Raw genomic sequence first — 22,618 nt, forward strand, 5'->3', positions numbered from 1 at the left:
CTTATGTGTCTATAGAACCCTAGCTAAATAAAATATATTTAATGGAAACACGCTACGTTCGCTCGTTTCCATCCCGTAGATTGAACTGTTAAATTGGTTGTTATTTATTTAGGAACGTCCTGGCCGTATTTGAAACTGTTAAATTGGTGACTAGACAAAAATAAAGTACATATTACGTAGAGGCATAGTGAGCATTCTAGTATGAAGCATCATTACTAGGCACAAATAAGTTAAAAACACCAATAATTAGTAAAATTTACCTTATCGCGCTTGTGAGCTCATCATTTCTTCACTTACACGGACGAAATGCTGTCAGTATAGTGACAGCATGCAAAAGTTGCAATGCCTGTCATTGCTCTGCGACGCGCTGTCAAGCACGGCACCTCGCAAAGGCCCACGAATGCCCCACCTGTACACTATCATTAGTCTTTATTTTGACGCAGCATTGTTCGGTTCGTTGGATACAGCGTCGGCTTCACAAACCGTTAGTAGCTGGCTACTAACCTCTAATTCGCCTAGGGCACAAACCAGCCAATTGTAACTGTTGTTGCGCGAGGTAATTTTCGGAGAATTCCTTTCGCCAAAGTTCGCGTGCGTGTCTGACCGCGTTGTGTGTCGTTAATTAGCCCCGCCGCGATGACGACTTTTGCACCAACACAGCGAAAACTGCGCTCCATGAGATTATGATGAGCATCAAAAACCAAGCAAGCCAGCATACCGCATTTTTCAGAGCCATTCGAAAACACCGTTTAGTTCGTGGGTGTGGCGGGGTGGAAGCAATAGAGAAAGAGTGTATGAAGCGTAGCGGTGAAGAGGATGTGATTTAGGATTCGAGCGACGAGCGGTATGCGGTGTTTGGTGGGCAGGAACTTGCTAAGAAGAATTTCCAGCGTAAAGGGAAAAGGAGAAGCATGATTCTGGAGGCACGAGCATGTGACGATTCAGAGTGAGTGTGAGAGAGAGAGAACACAATTCCGATTCATGCTTCGTTCTCTGATTCATTGATAAAAAATAGTTAGAAGCAATACAAAGTTTAAAAGCCTAAATTCTCCCACTGGGTCTCACCGCCGTGGAAAGCGCTGTGTTCGTTCCGCGCGTTTTTGGGGTTTTTTGTAGGGCAAAAAGCGTTATTTTCCGCGAATGTCGTGCGGTTTTTGTTACGCAAAACAAAACAACGGCACCCGTTTCTCAGATCATTTTATGCGGTTTCCTTTTTCCACAGTCCAAATTTCATAGTGCACCGCGACGTGATAATAGCGTCTCGAGTTAACACAGGCATCGAAAAAAAAGCCGTAGTTGCATTTTCCGGATGGCAATGGAAAATACGTGTTTAAAATAAGATCAAAATTCAGTCAGTTTGTGTACCAGCAGCCTAGCGCACCCAAACAGCATTCGCATCGCAAACGTCCCAGCACCCAGCCAGTAGTGAGTGAGTGTATAACCGGTGGTGGCCAACGTGGAAAAGTGAACGAAGTGTGGATTCCTCCCTAGCGCAGCACGAGAGTGAGCGAGTGCGAGATACAACAAAAATGGCTTCCTTTCGAAGTGCGGCACACCAGAAGAGCCTCTCGGTGGAGGAGCGGGCGGAGATGCGCGAGAAGTTCGAAGAGGTAAGTGGAAAAGGGCTCGGAACCGGGTGCGCGAGAGGAGTCGTTCTCGCGCATCACCCTGGGGTGGCCCGGTCGACCCAGAGTGTCCCCCCTGCCGGTCTCGTTGGAAAATGGGAGTCGTCGAACTGTTGGCCCAGCGTTGCGGGTGGTGGCAAACCGGGAAACTACGCCAAGTGGGTTCTGCAAGCTGCCATTGCCGCTAGTCTGCTTCACGGTGTGGTCCAGAATTTGAATAGAAGAAAAACCCCTCGTGCTGCTGGGTTTTATTACCATCGTAGGCGTTGAATCACGGGCTCGAAACGGGATGTGGTACCATTCTTCTTATATGAGGGGCATTGTCCGGTTCGGTGCCAGTTAATAAGGCTTACTCAAGTTGCAGACCGACTCCGGCTCTTAAACAAGCGCCATTTTGCATAAACGCACTAAATCTCAGTCTACCCACCCACCCTTTTCACGATACGTGGTGCGTTTTCCCCCTTGATTATTCGAAAGAAGAAAAAACAATCCCCACGTTCCGTGCTATCGTGGTTTCCAGTTACAGGATTACACGAGCAACGAACGTGAAAGGTGGATACCGCGTCATCACAACCCTTGCAAACCGAACCCCGGGGTCTATGTCGAGTGGCATATGCATTCGTTTGTTCGTTTTCCCTCTACCATAGGGCGTGTATAATTCGCCAACCGATTTACGGAAGTTTGCACGGAAAATCCCTGATCGATTGACGAAAAACCCGGGTCCGTTACCGGCGCGCCTTCTCGCATACCGAGGCCTTCTAAGAGCGCATTATCACAACTACCACACACATACACGTGCCGGTATCGCGTCACGCCGGGAATGAACCCAGACGTTTGACCTGATTTTTCCTCGGACGCAGTCTCGCCACGCCGGCACTCGTGTTCTAGCCCGGCAAAGAGCGCCGGCCCTTCGAAGGTTGCGAACGCGCATGCCACGCCACTCCCTGTTGTGGAGACAGCTCCCCGGGAAGGTTCCTAACGTTCGCTGTGAGCCGAACAAACAGTAGAAGAAGAGAAAGAAGAAGCGGAAAAAAATGCGATATCTTTCTTTACTCCCGTTACATTCCAGAGCCGGCGAGCTGTCGGAACGCAATCTCGCGTCACCCGGAAAAGAGCCCGGCTGTGGGGGGTTGTTTGCTCCAACCCACCCTCATCCGGAAGTTGGGCTCGCTCTCGGCGCTGCGATGCCACCGGAATTGCCGGTCGATGGCTTTTGGGGCGGATTTGCGCACTCGGCGTCGCGCCGTTAGAACAACACGTGGCGTTTGCTCGGGAAGTGTCACCGTGTGGGGGGCTTTTTTTTTCTCCTATTTGAGAAATGGTTCTTTCATTCGAGACGCGTCTCGTAGTGCGCTTGAAGTTCGAACATTTTCGATATCCCAAACGAATTCACGAGAGTAACCTTTGCTCTTTTCTGCCTGTGTGCGTATTCAAATTCGGACCGCGATTGGGTGCCCGAACACCGTCCCGAAAGCGGGCGTCCATCCATTTGAGGTCACTCGCCAATGCCCGGTTCTTGGAGGCCCGATCTTTAAGCCATAAAGCACCGCCTCGGTCCACTACGTTCACGTCACAAGGAGGGATCCCACGCGATGTACGCGACCATGAGTGAAGCACGATCGTCATCGCTTATACGCAAACCTTAACGCCCTCTCAAACATCAAAGCGAGAGGCAATATTCATCTCCAGGCGTCTGGTGTCTTTGGTGGACCACACGTTCCGCTATATCGGTGTGTCGGTGTGTAGGAGTGTGGACTCGAAATCCCACCGACTTTCCCATTTTGGTTGGCGCATTTTGAGACCGTTTTTGCTTTCCCTCTGCCAACTACTCCCTTGCAGAGGTCACGCCCTCCGCCTCCACACGCTGCGTTCTTATCAGTGTGCGTTGTTTCCTCGTACGCGAAGGTCGCGCGCGTTGTTATTGCGGTGTTGCTGCAGTCCGGCGTAATTTTCAAAACCGTGAGCCTTTATCTGGCCACATTCCGGCACACAAATCGACGGTGTTGTCATTGTTGTCGTCGTTGTTGTGCCTAACCGGATAAACACGTTCCACAAACCACCTTCCTACTCCTCCTCCCTGGTCGGTGATGTTCGTTCGGTGATATCAAGACCACAAAACAATGGCCATCGTGAGCATTCCAGGATTCGATTCCATCGTCACCACCGGGCCCAGGCCGTGATTCACCTTCAGGGATGACAACAACAGCAGCAGCAGCACAAAAAGGGCACGATCCATTGCACACGATCAGGCGTATGGTCTTTGTTTTGCGCGGTGTGTGTGTTAAACACGCACGACCCCCATATAGCTAAGGGAATATTTCTCCACTGACATCACGCCCTGGCGACTGGCTTCAGCTCCTAACGACGCCATTTGAATGCGCCACTTAAAGATCAAACCAGCACTTCCGCATCATGCACGCCACGGTCAGAGCTTGAACAACCGTCCCCCCTCCCCGTGGTCCCCTTGCCCTCCTTCTCTTCCCCAAGGGCAGGCGCGCGATACATGCCGCCGATGAGTCACGGAGTTTCGTTCAGGAGACGTGGACGTGATTGAGACGATGGTGCGGTGGTGGGCTCCTCCAATCGAGACATTTATTGACTTTTCTATCACGTTCGCGCGCATTGTGTCCCCATCTGGGTGGGGTTGCAAAGGTGTCGAGATGGAGGAGTCTGTGGCCTTCACGTGTCCACCTAACGCGTGCGTGGGGGTGCGATTTCAGTTCTTGCGTGTGGCGCTGGTGGCGTATTTTTGGCGATTTTTGCAAGCCTCCCCGCGAACGCCGCAAAGTTGCCGAACATTGGTTGCGATGGTTAAGCTCTTATCCTGCTGCTACGTGACGTGATCGTGTGGCAGGATTATATATGGCGTTGCTGGAGTCGTTTTCGTTGCTTCTTTTTAACGCTCGCAAATTTTTCTAAGTGCGACTTTGAGCATTTCCGTACCAGCGCGCCAGTTGCATGTTTTGCTAACTCACGAACTCCAGCTGACCATCGAAAGGGCCACCGCGCAGGTTAGATCATCGGTGATCGACGGAAGCGAAGGCCCTGTGTGATGATTACCTCAGTGAACCGCGTAACAACGTACCTATGCGAGAGGGTGGCCCTTTAATTGCCCGACAGGAAGGGTGTTCGTTTTTTCGTTTTCCACCCCCACTTTTGGGAGACCCCCAACGGGCACACGGAACCCGCTGAGACTACGTTTCGCGAGCCACCCACCCCAAAACTGGCTGGAAAAACTAAAACCCCCTTTCGCGAAAAAGGGCCCAAAAGAAGAGGACCCCTATTGCATTCCTCGACCGAGCAGGACGGGGTGTTTTGTCGACGAAATGTGGTAGCGCTAGCGAATGGGAGGAAAATAAGGAGGTGATGATGATAATTTTTCGTTAGCACAACTTGCGCCGTGGGCTGAGGCCAAAAGAAAAAAAAATACGCCCCTGCCCAAAATCTGCACACACCGCAGTGGAGTTTTCGTTCCCTCCTTTTTTTTTTGCTCGTTTTGTTTATTTCGTTAGCCGATTTCTGGGCCGTTGGGGGTAGTTTTACTTGTGCTTCTCGTCTTTGTGGCAGTGTGTGTGTTTTTGTTGTTCAGTAGGAGGGTGGTGCCCATATTTTTTTGTTGCTTTTGGGGCCACCGGTATCGAAAAATGAGGTAATGAATTAAAATGATGGTGGAAAAATGTAGCAACATTGCGGAGGCACTTTTTTTTGTAGCTTCTCTGCTCGTGATCTCGTGCCCTCTAGGTGTCGGTGCTGGAGAGCTCCCCTCCCCCTTGTCCGCCCCATCCCCCACAAAGGGGGGTGTTGGGTGGGCGCCCGCCCACCTAGAAGAGGGCCACGTTTTTATTTGTGTTTGTGTGATGAGGTGTGCCTCTTTTCTCGCTTTTTCTCGCTCCTCCACACCCGAACGTATCATTATCTTGGCTCATTATCTAATTTACATGGAATCGGTGTTTACTCGCCGGCGTTTTGAGAGGCGTTTGCTCCCCCACGAAGCGGTCAGTTTGGAAAACTGAAACCGGCGCCAGTAGACGTTGCAATCCGTGCATGGGAATGATTTCGATCGCATTCGCGCCCATAATTATGCCCCCAGGGCTGCTGCAACCGCCAGGGACCTTCAGGTCTGCTCGAGAAACCACCAGTCTCCGGTCGAATTATCAATTTAGCAAAGGAAATGCACACACAAAAAAACTCCCCACGCGAACACGTGATGGCATAAGCATGTCTCTCCATCTCTCGGTTTCCCTCTCGCTAGGGATTTGCACACATGATTAGAAGATGCGCTTACTTCAACTACGATCGCACATGGTTCCAAGTGGGGGTGTAAAAATATGCAAATAAAAAATTGCCGCAGACACGTTAGAAGTGAAGGCGAAACGTTCATCTTAGCGTGATCGCCCGTTAGAAATATTATTATGCAGCGCCGAGGGCAGACGAAACCCGAGGGTTCAAGAATCTTGACCATAAGTGTGGTTATGCCTCGCGAAAACGTTTAATGTTGTTATTTATTGACATGCGCCGGCCGATTGGCAAGAATTAATCGCAAAAACGTGCTGCGGGGACTGCCTTTTTTTTGCTTACCCTTCCCTCGGTGCCGCCTTGCCCTGTGGCCCTTCGGTCTGGTGGGTTCTACCCGAGGGTGTATGGGTTTTGTTGTTGTGAAAATGTGCCCAACCACATGTGCATGAAACAGTCGCGCGGACCAACGGAGCTTTAGAGCATACCGCCATATAGCGCGCTCGCGCGCGTATTTGCATGCCGAGTGGCTGTGTTATGTTTTTTTTTTTCATTTGCCTTCTTTCTTTTCTTCCTCACACAAACACACATCTCCGTCTCGCCGTCCCAAAAGGCGGCTCATGCGGTGGTCACACTTTTGCTCCGCAACGGGTTTTTTATTTTGTTTACGCATCCAATCTAAGAAAAGCCACACTAACGCCACACGATGCCAGTTTATGGAAATGGAGGAGATTCATGTTGCTAGCGGGATGAGACCGGGCTCTCCCCCGGATGGATGGCGTGGCAAATGAAGAAATGGCTCGTGTTTGTGATGATCAAGCCCGTTTGTGTGTGTATGTTGGACAGAGGGAGGGTTAATGTTTGCAACCCCCTAACGATGAAACGAGATGAAAGCTGTTTAAAAATGTGAAAAAGCATCATGCTGTGAGGTCAAAAAACTTCAACACCACGTTCGAGAACTGTACCGATCCTTGGGCTTACCCCCGAATCCTGACGGCGTAAAGGGAGGAGGTGGCGTCCCTGAAACTTATGAAGATGAATGATCGCGAACTGGTTCTGAACTGGTGCGATCACGCAAGCAAATGGCGCAAATTTCGCCACCATTCGGACACCAAATCGATCGTTTCTTTTTCTTTTTTTTAACACACATCCATAAGCGGGATTGTCAGTAAATTGCAAAAAAAATGCTCCACGAATGTGGCTGCTGTGGAAGGGTGTGTGTGCGCTATGGTCGCGTTTTTTCGCTTCTTCACCAACAACTGCAACATTGCAGCATTCCACAAGGCAGCGATAAAAGACACCGCCGGGGGGGGGGGGGGGGGGGCGCTCTTTAACGGAGGGCCTGCTTAACGGAAACAGCTTCCAATATTGTGCGTTTTGTGGATCGTGATTGCAGCCGGTTCCAATTAGCGTATAAGGGGCCCCAGCGAACGAGCGCGAAACGGTTTTATTCTGATGGCAAAAATTTCTTCACCAAAAAAAAAACATTCATCATCACCACAGTGCAGTGCAATGATGTTGATGCAATTCGCAACCCCCCCCCCTCCATCCCCGGTGCATCTCAACAAACCACCCTCCCTTCCTCCCAGGGTAGCACAATGGTGCGCTTTATTCTCCCACCTCCGTTGTCCGTTGATCTGACCTCTCGGATCGTGTCTCATGTTTGCGAACCAGTAGAGCCAGATAGAGGGTTCTCCTCTTGATTACACAGTTGATTAAGCAGCTTTGTGTGTGCGATGGGGCCTTTTTTATTTGCTTTTTTTTCTCTCTCTCTTTGCGCTCCCGACTTGTCGTAATGCCGGCAACGGTTGCTTATTTCTTTTTTATTTTTATTTTTTTTTTAACGATCGAAGTGCAATTCTTTTGCCGCGTTTCCTAGCGGTGCATCGCAATGTGCAGCGGTGATGTTTACAAAACGGCGTCTGCGAGCAGCAGGTTTAGTGTGAGGGAAAGCCCAGAACCACACACCACACACACACACACACAACAGGTTTCCGTGCACCGGAACTAACCGGTCCAATGTGCACACCAGCGTAAGAATTGACAGCACACAACCCTAATGCGATTGGCGTCGGCATTGGGATGCGCTTTTTCCTTGTCGAGTTGAGCTTAGTTAGCAGCCTTCACTCTGCCAACCGATCGTGACACCAATTGACACCCCTAACGCGGAAGTAACAAGGGGAGGAATGGATCCCAACCCCCATCCCACCCTCCCTCTCCCCCCTCCTCAAACACGCATTAAGTTGCGTAATTAATTGTCAACCGTGTTGTGGAGGTGATGCGCAACTCTCCGGGTTTTCTTCCAACACTCGCTCGAAACGATGGTTTCTAATTAAAATGCACACCACGAATTCGTCCCCTTCTCACCCCCCCCTGGTTACCTGCCCTTCCCTTGGCCGGTTTGTGTGGGGCTTTTGCGCGGCTTCCTGAACCTGCCGCTGACTTCTTCCTTTTTGCAAATGTTCGAGCGCCGTTGGGCACAGGAGCAAGTGGGGCCTCTTTCGAGCGTGTTGCGTAAGGAAGCGCCACAAATTCGCTGTGCGTTTGTGTACCGTATGGCTTTGATTTGCGATCGTGGGGGGTTGATGTTATGTAGCATCGATTTTGCTGCCTTGCTTTTGTAACGCACCACGGGACCGCCTCGATATTCCGCATTTCCGACACTTTGCATTCGGCAACTCGATCGATTTTGAAGACAAGCGACCGATGGCTCAATGCACCTCTGAAAAGGCTTCGTAATTTGAATACCACCACGAGCACTGTGCTCTGGTTCAAGCCATACTAAAACGACGTCATTTTCCTCGCCCATTTCGGGGCTGGGAAATTAGTGCAATCAAAGCATGCACCGGAATGTCGCTCTCCACATCGATCCTCGAGGTATTTCCACGACCCTCGGCTCAAGATGCCGCTTGGGGGGTTGGGAGGCTGAATGAAATACTTTCCACTTGAAGGGGAGGAAGCTCTCAAAGGCAATCCGTGCAGCTCTCGGAAGGGCGGCCATTCAAAGGGCCCCCCACAGCAACCAACAGCAGTTCGTCGTGGGTTTGAAAGCGTGAGTAAAAAAAAAGGCAAGGCCCCCTTCGCGTAGATCGAGCGTGGAAACGGCTCAACGATCGGTCGGCCAGGCCGTTTTTTCCCGTTTCCCATCGTCTAGCTTCCCCCCATTTTTTCGTCCACGCCACCCACGCCCCATCTCTCTTTCACTCATGGCCCCCGCAATGGCTGGAAGCAAAACGAACGGCGCCTCAGAGGGCAATGCAAAGCTGCGAGATGCTGCGTTCCAATTTCCATTCCCCCGATGGGGTAGGTGGGTGGGTGGGTGGTGTGTACGAAGGGGAAGAGCCCCTGTTTCCCCACTCAATTCCCCTTGTGGGAAACGGGCCCTGGTTGGCGAACAACCTTGAGCGTGGTGATGGAGTTTTGTCTTAGATTTCGTGGCTGACTGAACTTCTCCGCTCGTTTCGGTTTCGTTGCGTGATGAGAACAAGGGGCAGTGGGCAGGTGGGGTAAGATGGGAAAATGATAATGCTCCCCCTACCCCCCCCCCCCCCCCCCTTCCTCCCAGGCGAACTGGGCGCAATTGTTGCTGATGACGTCGCGTCGAAGTTTTTCGCGCATTCCTCAACCCGAACCGGTGGCGAGGGCGGCGACGACGATGGTGAAGGGAGTTTTGCGCGGGACATTGTTCCGTTGTGCCTTTTGATGACAGCGGCTTTAGATGGACTTTTCCACCACGGGCTACCAGAGATCCCTCGAGTGTCGCTACAATTTTCCCACTTGAACGCCCCGTGTGTTATCGATTTGGAGGGCTTTTGTCAGCGGTGGCACCGGCATTAGGAGGGTTTTTTCGCCTTTTATTGGGTCTCGAATCGCTTCTATCGGCTGCTCGACATTTTTTTATGCCCCTGTGCCACTTGACCGATCCGACAATTGGTGGCCCACTTTGGCGGCATCTAATCAATTCCACGCCATTGCTCAAGAGGTCCAGAACCGGAGGCCGACCGATGAATATCTAACACTCTCCTAGCGTTGTGGGTTTTGTAACAACACGCGTTGGCAATAACATTAGGGCGCCAACAATGAGCTACATTGTAGCGAGATTGTCGTTTATCTGGGATCGATTGGTCAACTAAGCAAGCATACTTTCTTGCCCCAAGACAGGCACACCAACAACGAATATTGATCTTCATCGGCTCGAAATAATCATAAAACAATGATTTTATCGAAATATTCCGGCTCGTTGCTCGATGAGATGCTCGATTTATTCCCAAACTAGATCAGCATTTCAATCTACACCCGAGAACCAATATATAACCGTATACGCATACAATCGACCATAATAATAACAATAATCAGTTCTAATCCACATCTAATCCCATAGAACGCCCCCCCCTCATTAGGTTGGTGGTTCCGTTCTGGTTGAAATTAAATCCAGTTTCATCGTAAATCGATCAGTTCTCCTCGTGTACCAGCCAGATTATGAATGGTAGTGACCTTCTTGAGCTTCTTTCTTCTTGATCAACGCTCACTCGCGTCTGTTTTTGGTGCCGTTGTTGCGTGGCATTTAAAAAAAACAGATCGAAAAGCACCTCCAACGCACATTCGTCCTCTTGCATTCGGTCTCGTTGCGTTGTTTTTCTGCTGATTTGCATTTGGCTTCTCTCAACCATTCGGTTGCAGCAGAAGAGACGAATCGCACCACCATCTCAGGGTGATAATTTCAACCCTACGTGCCAACGGCTTTCAACCTGGCTGGAGGTATCCTGAGAGATCGGCTAATCGCGCACAAATTGCGATCATTATCATTTCTCGCTCATTGACGGAGGTGGAGTGAACCACTCCTTCCCATCCGCCACACAGTCGCCATCAGCGGGTGTTGTTGATGCAACAGAGCCCGCTTGAAGGCTTGAGATGAGAATGAGTGCAAGCTGCTGTGTGTGGTTGCGTTGGTTGTTTACTGTTTGCGGCCGGCCGAGGAGGAGGTGTTGGCGGCGGAGTAAGACGCCCGGATTTCGTTCGGGCTTGGAAAGCCACCAATTTTCACGTGAATACGAGACCCTGGCTGGCTGACCTTGTGCCGAGAGAGAGAGAGATAAAGAGAGTGTACCGTACTTGAACTGTGAATGCAAGCAGTTAACTGACAGCATGAATTGCTGCAATCTAAAGCGATCTGTTGGCGGTATGTGTATGTGTTTCAAACGAAAAGAAAAATTGTTGCGCTTGAAATAGGAATGCGAGCAGTGATTGCGTGGGGCTTTAAAATCTGAGGCTTTGTTATTCAATAAGGTTTTTCAAATTTATAACCCCCGCTTGGTAGTTGTTTTTTTTTTAATTAGCGATTGTTGCACCATGGGCGTCAGATCGCCGGCGGTGGATATTTCACATCCCTGCCAAAAGTTTCTTACTTTTGGCAGCTGTCAACGCTTTGAAATTCCTGCCACCGACTTCTTGTCCGGTGATCAATCACAGACGTTTGCTTGAAACGTGCTCTGATGGAACAACGCTGACGTCAGACAACAGAGCACAGGGCATCGATTCTCACCGAAGCTCCGAGGAGATATCCGCCCCGAAATAACAAGTCACATTGCAAACATCGCAACACTATCGCGACACCGAATCTCCATTTGCGCCTAGCGAAAGGGAACCAAACATCATATCACACCAGCGCGCGCATTCCGTGTCAAATGTGTGAGGTGGTGCCGATTCCGATGTTGTGTTTGGCCTTCTTCCGCTTGCCAAACTAACCGATCGATTTTCCACATGAATTTGTGCTTGTCCTGTTGTTGGGTGAGATAGCCACTTTTATTGCACACTTGCTATCGGTGGGTTGATGCTATCGATTTTTGTTTGAATTATGAGTACCGATAAGCAGGATCGAGTTCGTGCAACAACTGTCTGTGTTGGAATCATTCTCAAGGCTGAAGGGTTTTTATTTCTTTCTATCATGAAAAGTCAAGCAACCCATAAAACAAGTTTTTATGCATTAGACTAAGTAGGATGAAGTCTTATGACGAGCAAAATAGATTTTTAATTTCTATTCGTCAAAGAAAAAAATTAGCTCTAATTGTTGTCTCTCCTGAACAGCGATGATTACTGCGGTTAAATTTTCTGTATTGTGTTAGAAAAAAAATTTAGTTTGTCAGAAGTGGGATTCGAACCCACGCCCTCAGAGAGGACCAGAACGCTCGGACCCGCTTGGAAGTGCGGGCAAGATTGCTCTTGAGTCTGGCGCCTTAGACCGCTCGGCCATCCTGACATGTTGCGAGGGGCGAGCCAGAACAGAACCAGCACGCATGCACCGTTAGACGGCACCAATAAAAAGAACAGGAAATAACTCATGCATATTTGAGCACTTGGCCAAGTGATTCTCAGGCTTAATGAAATTATTATTTGAATTCACGCTAAAATAATAATCAAATGTGTCTAAAAGTGTTTTACAAACCATAGGTTTTACTAAATAGACTTAAATTTGATAGCAAAACAAAGTTTGAATTTAATTGGAAATACAAAATATTACGATTTGTAGAGATTACGCTTGAACTCCATAAAGAGCAATCAGTTCTAAAGCGGTTGAAAACCGGTTATAACATTTTTTCTACTGCGCTGCGCTTGGAAACTTGTTGCTCGTTTCAAACACGCCAAAGATAAGTACGCGTGTAGCGTCGGAATAGATTGTAGCCCGGATAGCTCAGTCGGTAGAGCGTTGGACTTTTAATCCAACGGTCTAGGGTTCAAGTCCCTATTCGGGCGGTGTGTAACTTTTTTTTGATAACTATTTTAAATACTTCAATGGTGTTATTTTATTTTATACACGGACAATTATAGGTTTTTACATTTCAGTTAAGATTTAGACCGTTCACGATGACATATGTTTATAATCAAAATTTTTAAGCTTGTGAATTTTTATGCTGTTCTGTTACGTTTGACTATTAAATCATAGAAAGTTATTTAATAAAAAGCTACAAGTGCGGAAAATAAAATTAATAGTCAGTTATTATTGTATTACTAATAATAAACAAAACTATTTTGATTGCATTTATTGGTGTCCTAAAAGCGCTTTATCAACTTTGCGTCATCACGCTTATAATTTGTGAAGTATATACCACAATTTAAAGGTATATCTTTCATTTATTGATAATTTTTGTCTAAAAAATAAATGTCTAAGTTTGTCGAAGCTCCTACTTGGCATCTAATGAATATTACAATTTCCTTACTAAATTGAATTGGCGCAATCCGGTTTCAGAGTTTTTTTGTAGTTGGCATTCCGTATGTTGAAGCTTTTGCGTTTCGGTTGTTTCAACAATAGAACGCTGGACGTGACGCACATGCGCAGAACTGAAGTAACTCATCAAATGAGAACCTGTCATTGGTAAACAGTAGAAACGGCATCAACTAAGCGCACAAGCTCTATAATGAGCATTTATATCTCGGTTCCCAGAGGCCCGGGTAGCTCAGTCGGTAGAGCGTTGGACTTTTAATCCAACGGTCTAGGGTTCAAGTCCCTATTCGGGCGGTGTTACTTTTTTTACCGTATATTTTGTGACAGAAAATATAGCACTATTATAGTTTTCATACTTGAATACTACTAGTTAAATTTGTTATTAATGTAGAAAGCCTAGCCTACCTTTACATACCTTATCGAAAGCTTTTATCAAACTACTTGGATTAGGTTTTGTTAGGTCTCTAATTTAGAATGTATTGTTACGGTAAGTCATTGTACGAGTGTAACATCTATATTCTATCAACTAGTTGTTTATATATTTTTAAAATAATGATGATAATTCGTTTAATTAACTGATATGTAAAACAAATTAAAAGCCTGTGGTAATGATATTTTAAAAATGGTGTTAAATATTTTTAACAACATACACGTATTTCAATACAAGCAATGGGCTTGCGTTACATTTAAAAATCTATATCTTTGGCATACGGATGTTTTATCGTCGCCAAAAAGTAGACGTAAAATCAAAATATTAAATGAAATTGCTTTACAGCAAACTGCCGTATGACGAGCAATCGTATATCGAGGTATACTTCAATATGAGCCGTGATAGATCATGTTCCGGGTCTGAGACGTTTTGAAAACTATTGCTTAATATATCCAACTCTTAATAGTGATTATCTTTAGATAACTAGTTATATGTTGAAAGGAGATTATGCTCTTTTAAGAAAACTTATTGGTATTTAGAAGCACTATACCATGTTAGTTGATTCAATAATATTTCGAGAAAGTAGAAAAAAAAAGTTATGTGTCAGAAGTGGGATTCGAACCCACGCCCTCAGAGAGGACCAGAACGCTCGGACCCGCTTGGAAGTGCGGGCAAGATTGCTCTTGAGTCTGGCGCCTTAGACCGCTCGGCCATCCTGACATGTTGAGGCGAGCGTGTTTAAAGCAGTATAAGTACTTGCTTTCGTTGAGCATAATATGGCAATGGATGCGTATTTCTTGATTCCGATTTACATCGAAAACATCGCATTTTCATTTTGCACCTCTCTTGAAATCGGATACGACGTATGCACTTGTTAATGATTGAATTAACGATCAACTGTTTTAATTAAGAGATAGTTATTTTCAACCATATTATTATTTTTATTACAAATTCGCATATCGTAATTTTAACGCATTGAAACTGACGAATTTTCTAAGGTTTTGCCTCGGAAATCGTTACGCTATGCAATCGGAAAATATTAAACGCTAGGATAATTGCATACCCGTCGATAATATTTCATTATTGCGGGTAATTTGCGTCGCTGTGGCGAGCAGCACAAGCCGGCATAACCGAAAGCTCCACACGTCGATACAGCAGTGGAAAATGCCGTGAAAATTACGAACCCCAATTGAAAGTTTTATTCGCGCTAAATTTTATTGTAGGGTCATGCTAAATTGCCCCACCTACTCCAATCACCATGCTGTGCTGTGCTTATCTTCTTTGGAAAAATCGAGCCAAATCGGTTTCATTTACAATCCTTCTTTCTCCTTTTCCCTCCCGACGACCGCGAATGTTGCTGGCTGTAAAACTAATATGTGTTTATCCAACCACCCACTGCACAAATTGGGCGTTCATCGTAGCCGCAAAAAAATGGATGACCAGCGGTGCGCCGTAAAAAGTAAAAATCAACCCACTCCCAAAGGGGGTGGTATTTGGACGACACTGGTGTGTGCAGCTCCGTTATCGGTTTCTCGAGCAACCAGCCAGCGAGAGAAGGAAAAAGCGAGCGCTAAAAACGACGCACGACCTGCACACATGCAGGGCAAATTATTTTCTTGGCCGCAGGAATCGGTCCCCTGATTGTGGGGGCCTCGAGACTGGATTCACCCTCACTCGTGTGCCGATACCGATAAGCCCAAATCGTCCCGCATGCTTCAAGCACGCGAGCGTGACAGAGACGCCAATGGCCAACATGAATAGGGGCTAAAAAGAGAGCATTTGCAGAGACCCGCACGGCAAAAGGAAGCGTTCAAGTGGGTGGCGAAACCCCACCGGGCGTGACTCGCGGGGCTCGGCTTGGGACCAAAAGTGCAGCGGCCGGTCAGTCTGATGTCAACAGTCGGCCACAAGCGACCGCCATTTTGACCGCCGTTCACCGGAATCGTTGCTTGGTCTCTGTGTTTTTCGTGTACGAGTTCCTTGGGGAGAGCGACCGGGTGATAGTTTCTAGCCAAAGGATCTGTTTGGGTTATTTTGTTTTACTATTCGCGTATTTCGTGTGCTTAACCAAAAGCCCGCTCTGCTGCAGTGTTGATCCGTTAGTGATCACGTGTGTGTGTGTGGTGTACGGTGGAAAACGTAGACTCCACGCGGTGTAGCCATCGGAAAATGGATATCCACCAGATCGAGAAGGAGGATCAGTTGGCGGAGTTTCGAGTCCTCTTCACACCGGATCTGTACGATCAAGTAAGGCACATGCTTCTAAAGGGTTTGCTACCCTTTTATTTCGTTCACAGTGCGTGTTGGAGATGTGTGACGTCACGTGTGCTTTTCTTCAGCCTGCGTGTGAGTCAGAGAGGTGAAGGGTGTGCGCGTTTCGAATAAATAACGCATGATCGATGCGAATCAGTGGGATGAGAGGGTCGATTGACTCAACCTGTTCCTGAGTCATCGCTGGTGAAACGGGAATGCCGCAACACCCGAAATGAAACACCAACGAAAAGGACGGCACCTTGATTTGCAACTTATCAAATGTGGCCACCATTAGTCAGCACCGGAAGTCGCCGGCATTGGTATATGCTTTTGCCGGCTTAAATCACTTCCTTTTAGCAGGTTTTGGAACGCGTTCTTGGGACGGGTCAGTCCTCTATTGATTTTGAGTAGTCATTCTTTTTGCACGCAAATCAGTTAGTATGTGCTTGTGGGTCATTAACTGGATTCGCGTTTGAAAATAAAAGGCACGTCTAAATACGACATTTTTTGAGTACGATCTCTTTTTTGTTTTTAGCAAAGGAACTCATCAATACGAATTCGCTTTACATTTTCACTTTCCGAAAGTGAAACCCGGTGAGCTTTATGGTTTTATGCGGGTACAACACAATGCAAACATTATTTATCAGCCAGTTGGGTGTGGTGCCCGCGAAATTCGCCGAATAAGGGTCGTAAAGCGGAAAAGTGCCCCCCCGACGTGTTCAATTTGCGACAGCGCAGATATATTTTACAGCGCTCTTATCAGTGATGGTACTTGTTTCTTTTTCCTTTTACAACAATTTTTATTTAGTCATGCGTTTACATGCACACTAAGGGGAAATCCTGGATTTTCCCCCTCAACGGGGAACCCTCACAAAATAAAAGCATCGTGTTAATAATCTTCTCCAGGAGCGTGAGTAACTAGTTTCTGTGCGAGCCATAGTCACTAGAAAAATTCATTCTCGAGGTCATTTTTTCTTCCTCTAATCCGCCAAGCGGATCTGATAACATCCGCTCGAATTCCGAACGGATATTAGTATCAGCTCCCCGGCTAAACGGAGGTTTTTTTAGCTCTATTTGCGCTTCTCAATTCAACCTAGCCTAGGTTTCATCGCAAGTGCCTGATAAGCAGCGTCATTAAAGGGGAATTTCGTAAGATCAAAATTTCCAACCCCCTTTCAAGTAGATTCGATTCGATTAATTTGTATCGATGCATACTCGGCATGAGAAGCACCGGCGCTAATGTTCCATAAATAATGCAACGTTTCTCACACAATGGAGCATCGCCCTACGAGAATACGAGAGTGTTGTCCCCAAATCTTCCCAGCAGGTACCTCCGTTGCTTCTGCTGATGGTTTTCCCAAGCGGAAGCTTTAGTTTTCTCCATTCTCCACCAACGGTAATGTTACGCCATCCTTCCAGTAGAAAACCCCTCACGGGTTGGTCGAAACACCCACCACACTAGCAAAGATCTTCGTATCGTAACGAAACGACGACCTTTCTACCGTTCATTGGAGCTTATTAAAGCACAGCTTTCAATTACGGCTTTGCAAATATTTATTTGTCATCTCTCCAACCTTTTGTACCCCTAGGGGTGGTAATATATTGCGCTATTGTTTGTTGTTTGACGATCGGCGGTTATCTCTTTCATGAGCGTGTTTCCTTTTCCCTTCAACTCTCGTGGTCAGGTGTTGGAGTGCAGCTCGTGTTGCGTGCCAACCCCCCATGTGTGTGCATGATCGGTCTTGACCAAAGTTTGTAGATAAGATTACGGCGGTTCTGACCGAAACTCATCGCACACGAAGCGTGCTTGCTGCTACCACCTTTATTTCGCAGGTGCTAGCGACAAACTTGTCGATGTCGAATGGCTGACATACCGTGAATATTTAGGCGAAAAAAAATCCCGATTTCATTCATTCCAAAGTCCCAAAGCACACTGATGGCGTCATGTGTGCCTGGCTCAAAGGATTGTAAAATATGCTCCGCACAATTTGCTGCTGCTTCGTCCGCTGGATGCCGGTATCGATAAGCTGTTCGTCCTCCAGCGTGGTTTTCGGGGACATCAAGCCCCTGGCCACAACGGCCGCCAGCTGAAACGGGGTTCAAGAGCAGAGTCGCTGCAGAGCGATCGAGTGGTGGTGGGGTGCTGATTTGATAAGAGCGAGCCTCTGGGGTGTGATAAGTGAAACAAAAAAAACCTACACACACACGTATCACGCGCCTCGAGACCGGCAAGAGAGGACACTCGTGGACGCACCATCAAGTGGCCACTCGCTCGATAAGCGAAGCGCAAGACCGTTTTTGTGCGGAAAGGGATTAAAATTATCAGTGCAAAAGAAGCCAAAAGCAATGGGCAATTATCAACGATGCCGGATCACCGGAACGAGCCGCAGATTAATTGACAGCAGTTAAATAAAATACGAACTCTACCTAACTACTCGGTGGGCAAGGAGAGTGATCATTTTGGTGGGGCTTTTACCACCGTCTTTTTTTCTTTACTTTATTTTATTTTATTTTTTTGGCAACAATTTCGAAAACGCATCACCGTTTCGATCATAACAAAAAAACGAGATCCCAAGAGAAAGGAAATTTTCTAAACGGCTCGCACGGGCACACGTGAAAATTCACTCGAGTGTCAAAATGACACGTACGCAATTAAATGCCACGATGGGTGTGGGTGGAAACTAGCCGGGTGTCTCGAGGCCGGGTGGGGGTGGGTCGATTTCTTTCCCCGCATCGGAAAAATTGTGTCGCTTTTTAATTTATGCCGCTCAATATTCATCGTACGTGTCAAGGTGTGTTGCTTCTTGCCTTCCGTCTTTTGGTGGGTTAACATTGGCCCGAGCATCATATTGAAGGTGGTGGTGAGCACATGTGTCAAGGTCTGGTTGGCAAAATTGCAGACGAAGAAGCCGCGCGGCAGGGAAAACTGTTAAATGCACGAAAGTGGAAATGCGTTGGAAAAGTGCACAGGGCGGACGCACGCTCGCTCAACACCCACCCACCCGAAACGGTGGATGATCATTAAATGTGTTTCGAGATGTTTATCGACCCCCCATATTCGCGCCCTTTTGCTGGCCCGGAAGGAAGTGGGTCGGCGTTACGTTTGTTTTTTTTTTCGCTATGTTTTGTCGCTGTTTATGGCTTCCTTCCGAACGCGGATGAAAACTGAAAGTGAGCAACGGGGGGCGGGTTTGCTTGTGTCGACTTTCGCTTCTATTGCTTTCCAGCCTGGCATCGTGTGGCAATTTGGTGCAACCTTTTGACCCTTTTTATTATATTTTTAAACCATCGAAAATGCGCAAGCTTAGCCTTCACCACCCCGGCCGATGGATCGATTTTTAAACAACCCCTATTGACCAAACAAACCTCCTACGAGTGCGCTGTTGGGCGGATTTCTGGGTAGCTTTTGGTGGCACAGGAGAAAATTGTGTAGTTTTTACGTTTTTCGTTCTTCCTTTCACCCAAAAACGAACGAAGCTTTTCGAAGGTCTCGAAACGCCCACAATTTCCACCCACTTCCGGAACCCGCTTCCAGCGAAAGACCAACATCGAACGATGAGTAAGCACCCCCTTCAGAGGGTGGTGACGAACACCACCCTACCCTCGACGGACGGTCGAGAGAGTCACCCGTTTATGCGACCCCCTTTGGTTGTTGCCCTCGGGCGGCGGGTTCGTCATGCTTTCTACTAGACGGAAAACAACCGCCCAAGACCGATAGCCTTCGGGCAAGGTCATTGCACGCCGATACCATTAGGGCCATTTCACCCACTTTACGACACACCACCCCATTATCAATGTTTACAAGTTTTTTGCTCCTTCCTTTGTCCTCCTTCCAATTGCTTCGTTCTAGCGCGATTTGCGGGAAGCACAATTTCCCAGGAAAGGACGTGCCCTTCAACCGGCTCCCGGTGGGGCTTTGGTTGATGTACCGCCACCCCATTGAGTTGTGGCGTTAGCGTGTTCTCCGTGCCAGGGGTTGGCGATGACTCATTTCGAATTCTAGTAGTGCCTTTCGGTACGCAAGCATGTACGCTGTTATGGCAGGTCTTTACCCTACCGGAAGGGCGTGTTTCGAGGACGAAAGTATAGAATGCATTAGCACCAGTTCACCTGGGACGTGCGAATGTGAAAGTGAAACTTTGCATACACCCCGTAAATGCGCGCATGAGTCATCATATACACCAAAGCCCCCGCGTGGTCATACGACGAACCAAATTGCCTTAAGTACACCTCTTTTTTTCTCTCGATTACTTTCCTTCCAGATCGACACCAACAAAGACGGCTTCATCGAGCTGAAAGAGCTTAAGGATGCGCTCGATCAGGTGGGCTTCAAACTGCCCGGCTACCAGATACGGCTGATGATCGACGAATACACGAACAAGCAGCGATCGCAGCACATCGGCAAGCTCTCGTACGACGAGTTCGAGACGATGTGCATGCAACTGAAGGCGCAGGATGTGGCAAGCACGTTCAAGAAGGTCGTCTCCAAGAAGGAAAACCTGGAAACGCTCGGCGGCATGTCGGATTCGTCGGCCGCCGGTACCACGCACTCGGTGCGCGTCGAGGAGCAGCTCGCATTCAGCGACTGGATCAACTCGAACCTGCTGCAAGACCCGGACCTGAAGCACCTGCTGCCGCTCGATTCGGAGGGCAAGCAGCTGTACGACAAGATGAAGGACGGCATCCTGCTGTGCAAGATCGTGAACCACTCCTGCCCGGACACGATCGATGAGCGAGCGATCAACAAGAAGAACCTAACCGTGTACACGAAGTTCGAGAACCTCACGCTGGCGCTGGTGTCGTCGCAGGCGATCGGGTGCAACATCGTCAACATCGACGCACACGATCTGGCGAAGGGTAAACCCCATTTGGTGCTTGGGCTGCTGTGGCAGATCATCCGCATCGGGTTGTTCAGTCACATCACACTTGACAGCTGTCCGGGGTTGGCTACACTGCTGTCGGATGGCGAACGGCTCGAGGATCTGATGAAGCTATCCCCGGAGGCGATCCTGTTGCGGTGGGTCAATCACCACCTAGAGCGAGCGGGTGTTGCGAGACGTTGCACCAACTTCCAGAGTGACATCTCCGATTCGGAGGTGTACTCGTACTTGCTGAACCAAATTGCGCCCAAGGATGCTGGCGTCAACTTGGAAGCACTCAGGGTAGGGTTGCTGACGACACAAACTACTGATCGTGTTCACTGACGTGATCGTTCTCTCTTTCTTGCTTCTTTTACCGTAGGAACAAAACGCCTTAAACCGTGCCGAAGTGATGCTGCAGCAGGCGGCCAAGCTTAATTGCCGATCATTTGTCACCCCGCAAGACGTCGTTAACGGTGTCTACAAGCTCAATTTAGCGTTCGTGGCCAATCTGTTCAACAACCACCCCGGTCTGGACCAGCCGGAAGAGATTGAGGGGCTGGAATCGATCGAGGAAACGCGCGAAGAGAAGAGTAAGCACGCTTTTCAGAGGCAAACTCCCTCCGCGACTGAAAGGACGACAGTGGGCGCGAAACTAACGCTGTTGTTCTTTTCTGCCTTCGTTTGCCCGGGGGTAAAATAGCGTACCGGAACTGGATGAACTCGATGGGCGTGAAACCGCACGTCAACTGGCTGTACTCGGACCTCGCGGACGGGCTGATCATCTTCCAGCTGTTCGACATCATCCAGCCGGGCATTGTTCAGTGGAAACGCGTGCATCAGAAGTTCACGCCGCTGCGCAAATTCATGGAAAAGCTGGAAAACTGCAACTACGCGGTCGAGCTGGGCAAGCAGCTTAAGTTCTCGCTGGTCGGCATCGCCGGGCAGGATCTAAGCGATGGCAATGCGACGCTCACGCTTGGTAGGCTCATCCTCCGGAAGGACCGTCACAAGTGCCCGGTTTCAAACTTCTGCTTTTTCCCTCTCCCAAACAGCACTGATCTGGCAGCTGATGAGAGCGTACACGCTGTCGATTCTGTCGCGCCTGGCGAACACCGGCAATCCGATCATCGAGAAGGAAATCGTGCAGTGGGTCAACTCGAAGCTGCAGAGCGCCGGAAAGCGCACGAGCCTGAGAAGCTTCCAGGATTCGGCGATCGCCGACGGCAAGATCATCATCGATCTGATCGACACGATCAAGCCGGGTAGCATCAACTACGACAACGTGCGCGAGGGAGGCAACCCGGAGGAAAACCTCGAGAACGCCAAGTACGCCGTCTCGATGGCACGCAAGATCGGTGCGCGCGTGTACGCCCTGCCGGAAGACATCACCGAGGTGAAGGCGAAGATGATTATGACCGTGTTCGCGTGCCTGATGGCGATGGACTACGTGCCGAACATGGACAGCGCGAAACCGGCCGCAGCACCGGTTGCTTCCGTCGTGCAGAGCGAACCGCCCGTCGTCACCAATGGTACTAATGGAAACGGTGCTCTAGGCGAAGAGGACGATCATCACCATCACGAGGCCGGCACAGAATCGACGGGGGCCGCTGCCAGTGAAACGATATCCACATCACCGATGCCTGTGGATGAATTCGCGGATTGAGCTGGCGGGAAGTGAATGAAACTGCGCTTTCCCGGCCGGTTCTGCCCATTTCCGCCGAATGCCACGTTAAATAGGAATAGGCAAGCAAGCGGGACATTTACAGTGACCGTCAGTAGTCAATACACAGTACCGGGTTGTGTCTGGGAAGGACGTTTAAAAGGTGCACGCGTCAAAGTGTATGTGTGTTTGTGTTCGAGTATGCATGTACGTGAGCGCGAGATTGTGCATGGGAGATTGCAGTGTTACGATTGCGTTACGATCGAGTGATCAAACCACTAACATACTAATGGCCCCGGCCACGGCACACGGAAGCGCGGAAGGAATAGGGATTCT

General features: G+C 48.6%; 1 protein-coding gene and 4 non-coding genes across 5 annotated transcripts; 3 read left to right on the plus strand and 2 right to left on the minus strand.

Annotated features, from left to right (window-relative positions):
* Positions 1–1,529: 1,529 nt before the first annotated feature.
* On the plus strand, positions 1,530–22,285 carry LOC128731822 (plastin-1). Its single transcript, XM_053824969.1, has 5 exons — positions 1,530–1,610; positions 20,023–20,922; positions 21,002–21,212; positions 21,323–21,601; positions 21,675–22,285. The coding sequence occupies exons 1-5, from the start codon at positions 1,530–1,532 to the stop codon at positions 22,283–22,285; spliced, it is 2,082 nt and encodes a 693-aa protein (XP_053680944.1).
* Trnal-caa (transfer RNA leucine (anticodon CAA)) lies at positions 11,996–12,114 on the minus strand. The gene is made up of 2 exons: positions 12,077–12,114; positions 11,996–12,040 (listed from the first exon to the last, which is right to left on the minus strand). It is a non-coding gene; the product is annotated as a tRNA-Leu (tRNA).
* Trnak-uuu (transfer RNA lysine (anticodon UUU)) lies at positions 12,536–12,608 on the plus strand. The gene has a single exon. It is a non-coding gene; the product is annotated as a tRNA-Lys (tRNA).
* Trnak-uuu (transfer RNA lysine (anticodon UUU)) lies at positions 13,299–13,371 on the plus strand. Its single transcript has one exon. It is a non-coding gene; the product is annotated as a tRNA-Lys (tRNA).
* Positions 14,109–14,227, minus strand: Trnal-caa (transfer RNA leucine (anticodon CAA)). The gene is made up of 2 exons: positions 14,190–14,227; positions 14,109–14,153 (listed from the first exon to the last, which is right to left on the minus strand). It is a non-coding gene; the product is annotated as a tRNA-Leu (tRNA).
* Positions 22,286–22,618: the final 333 nt, after the last annotated feature.

This window comes from Anopheles nili, chromosome 2, assembly GCF_943737925.1.
Source record: "Anopheles nili chromosome 2, idAnoNiliSN_F5_01, whole genome shotgun sequence".
NCBI lineage: Eukaryota > Metazoa > Arthropoda > Insecta > Diptera > Culicidae > Anopheles > Anopheles nili.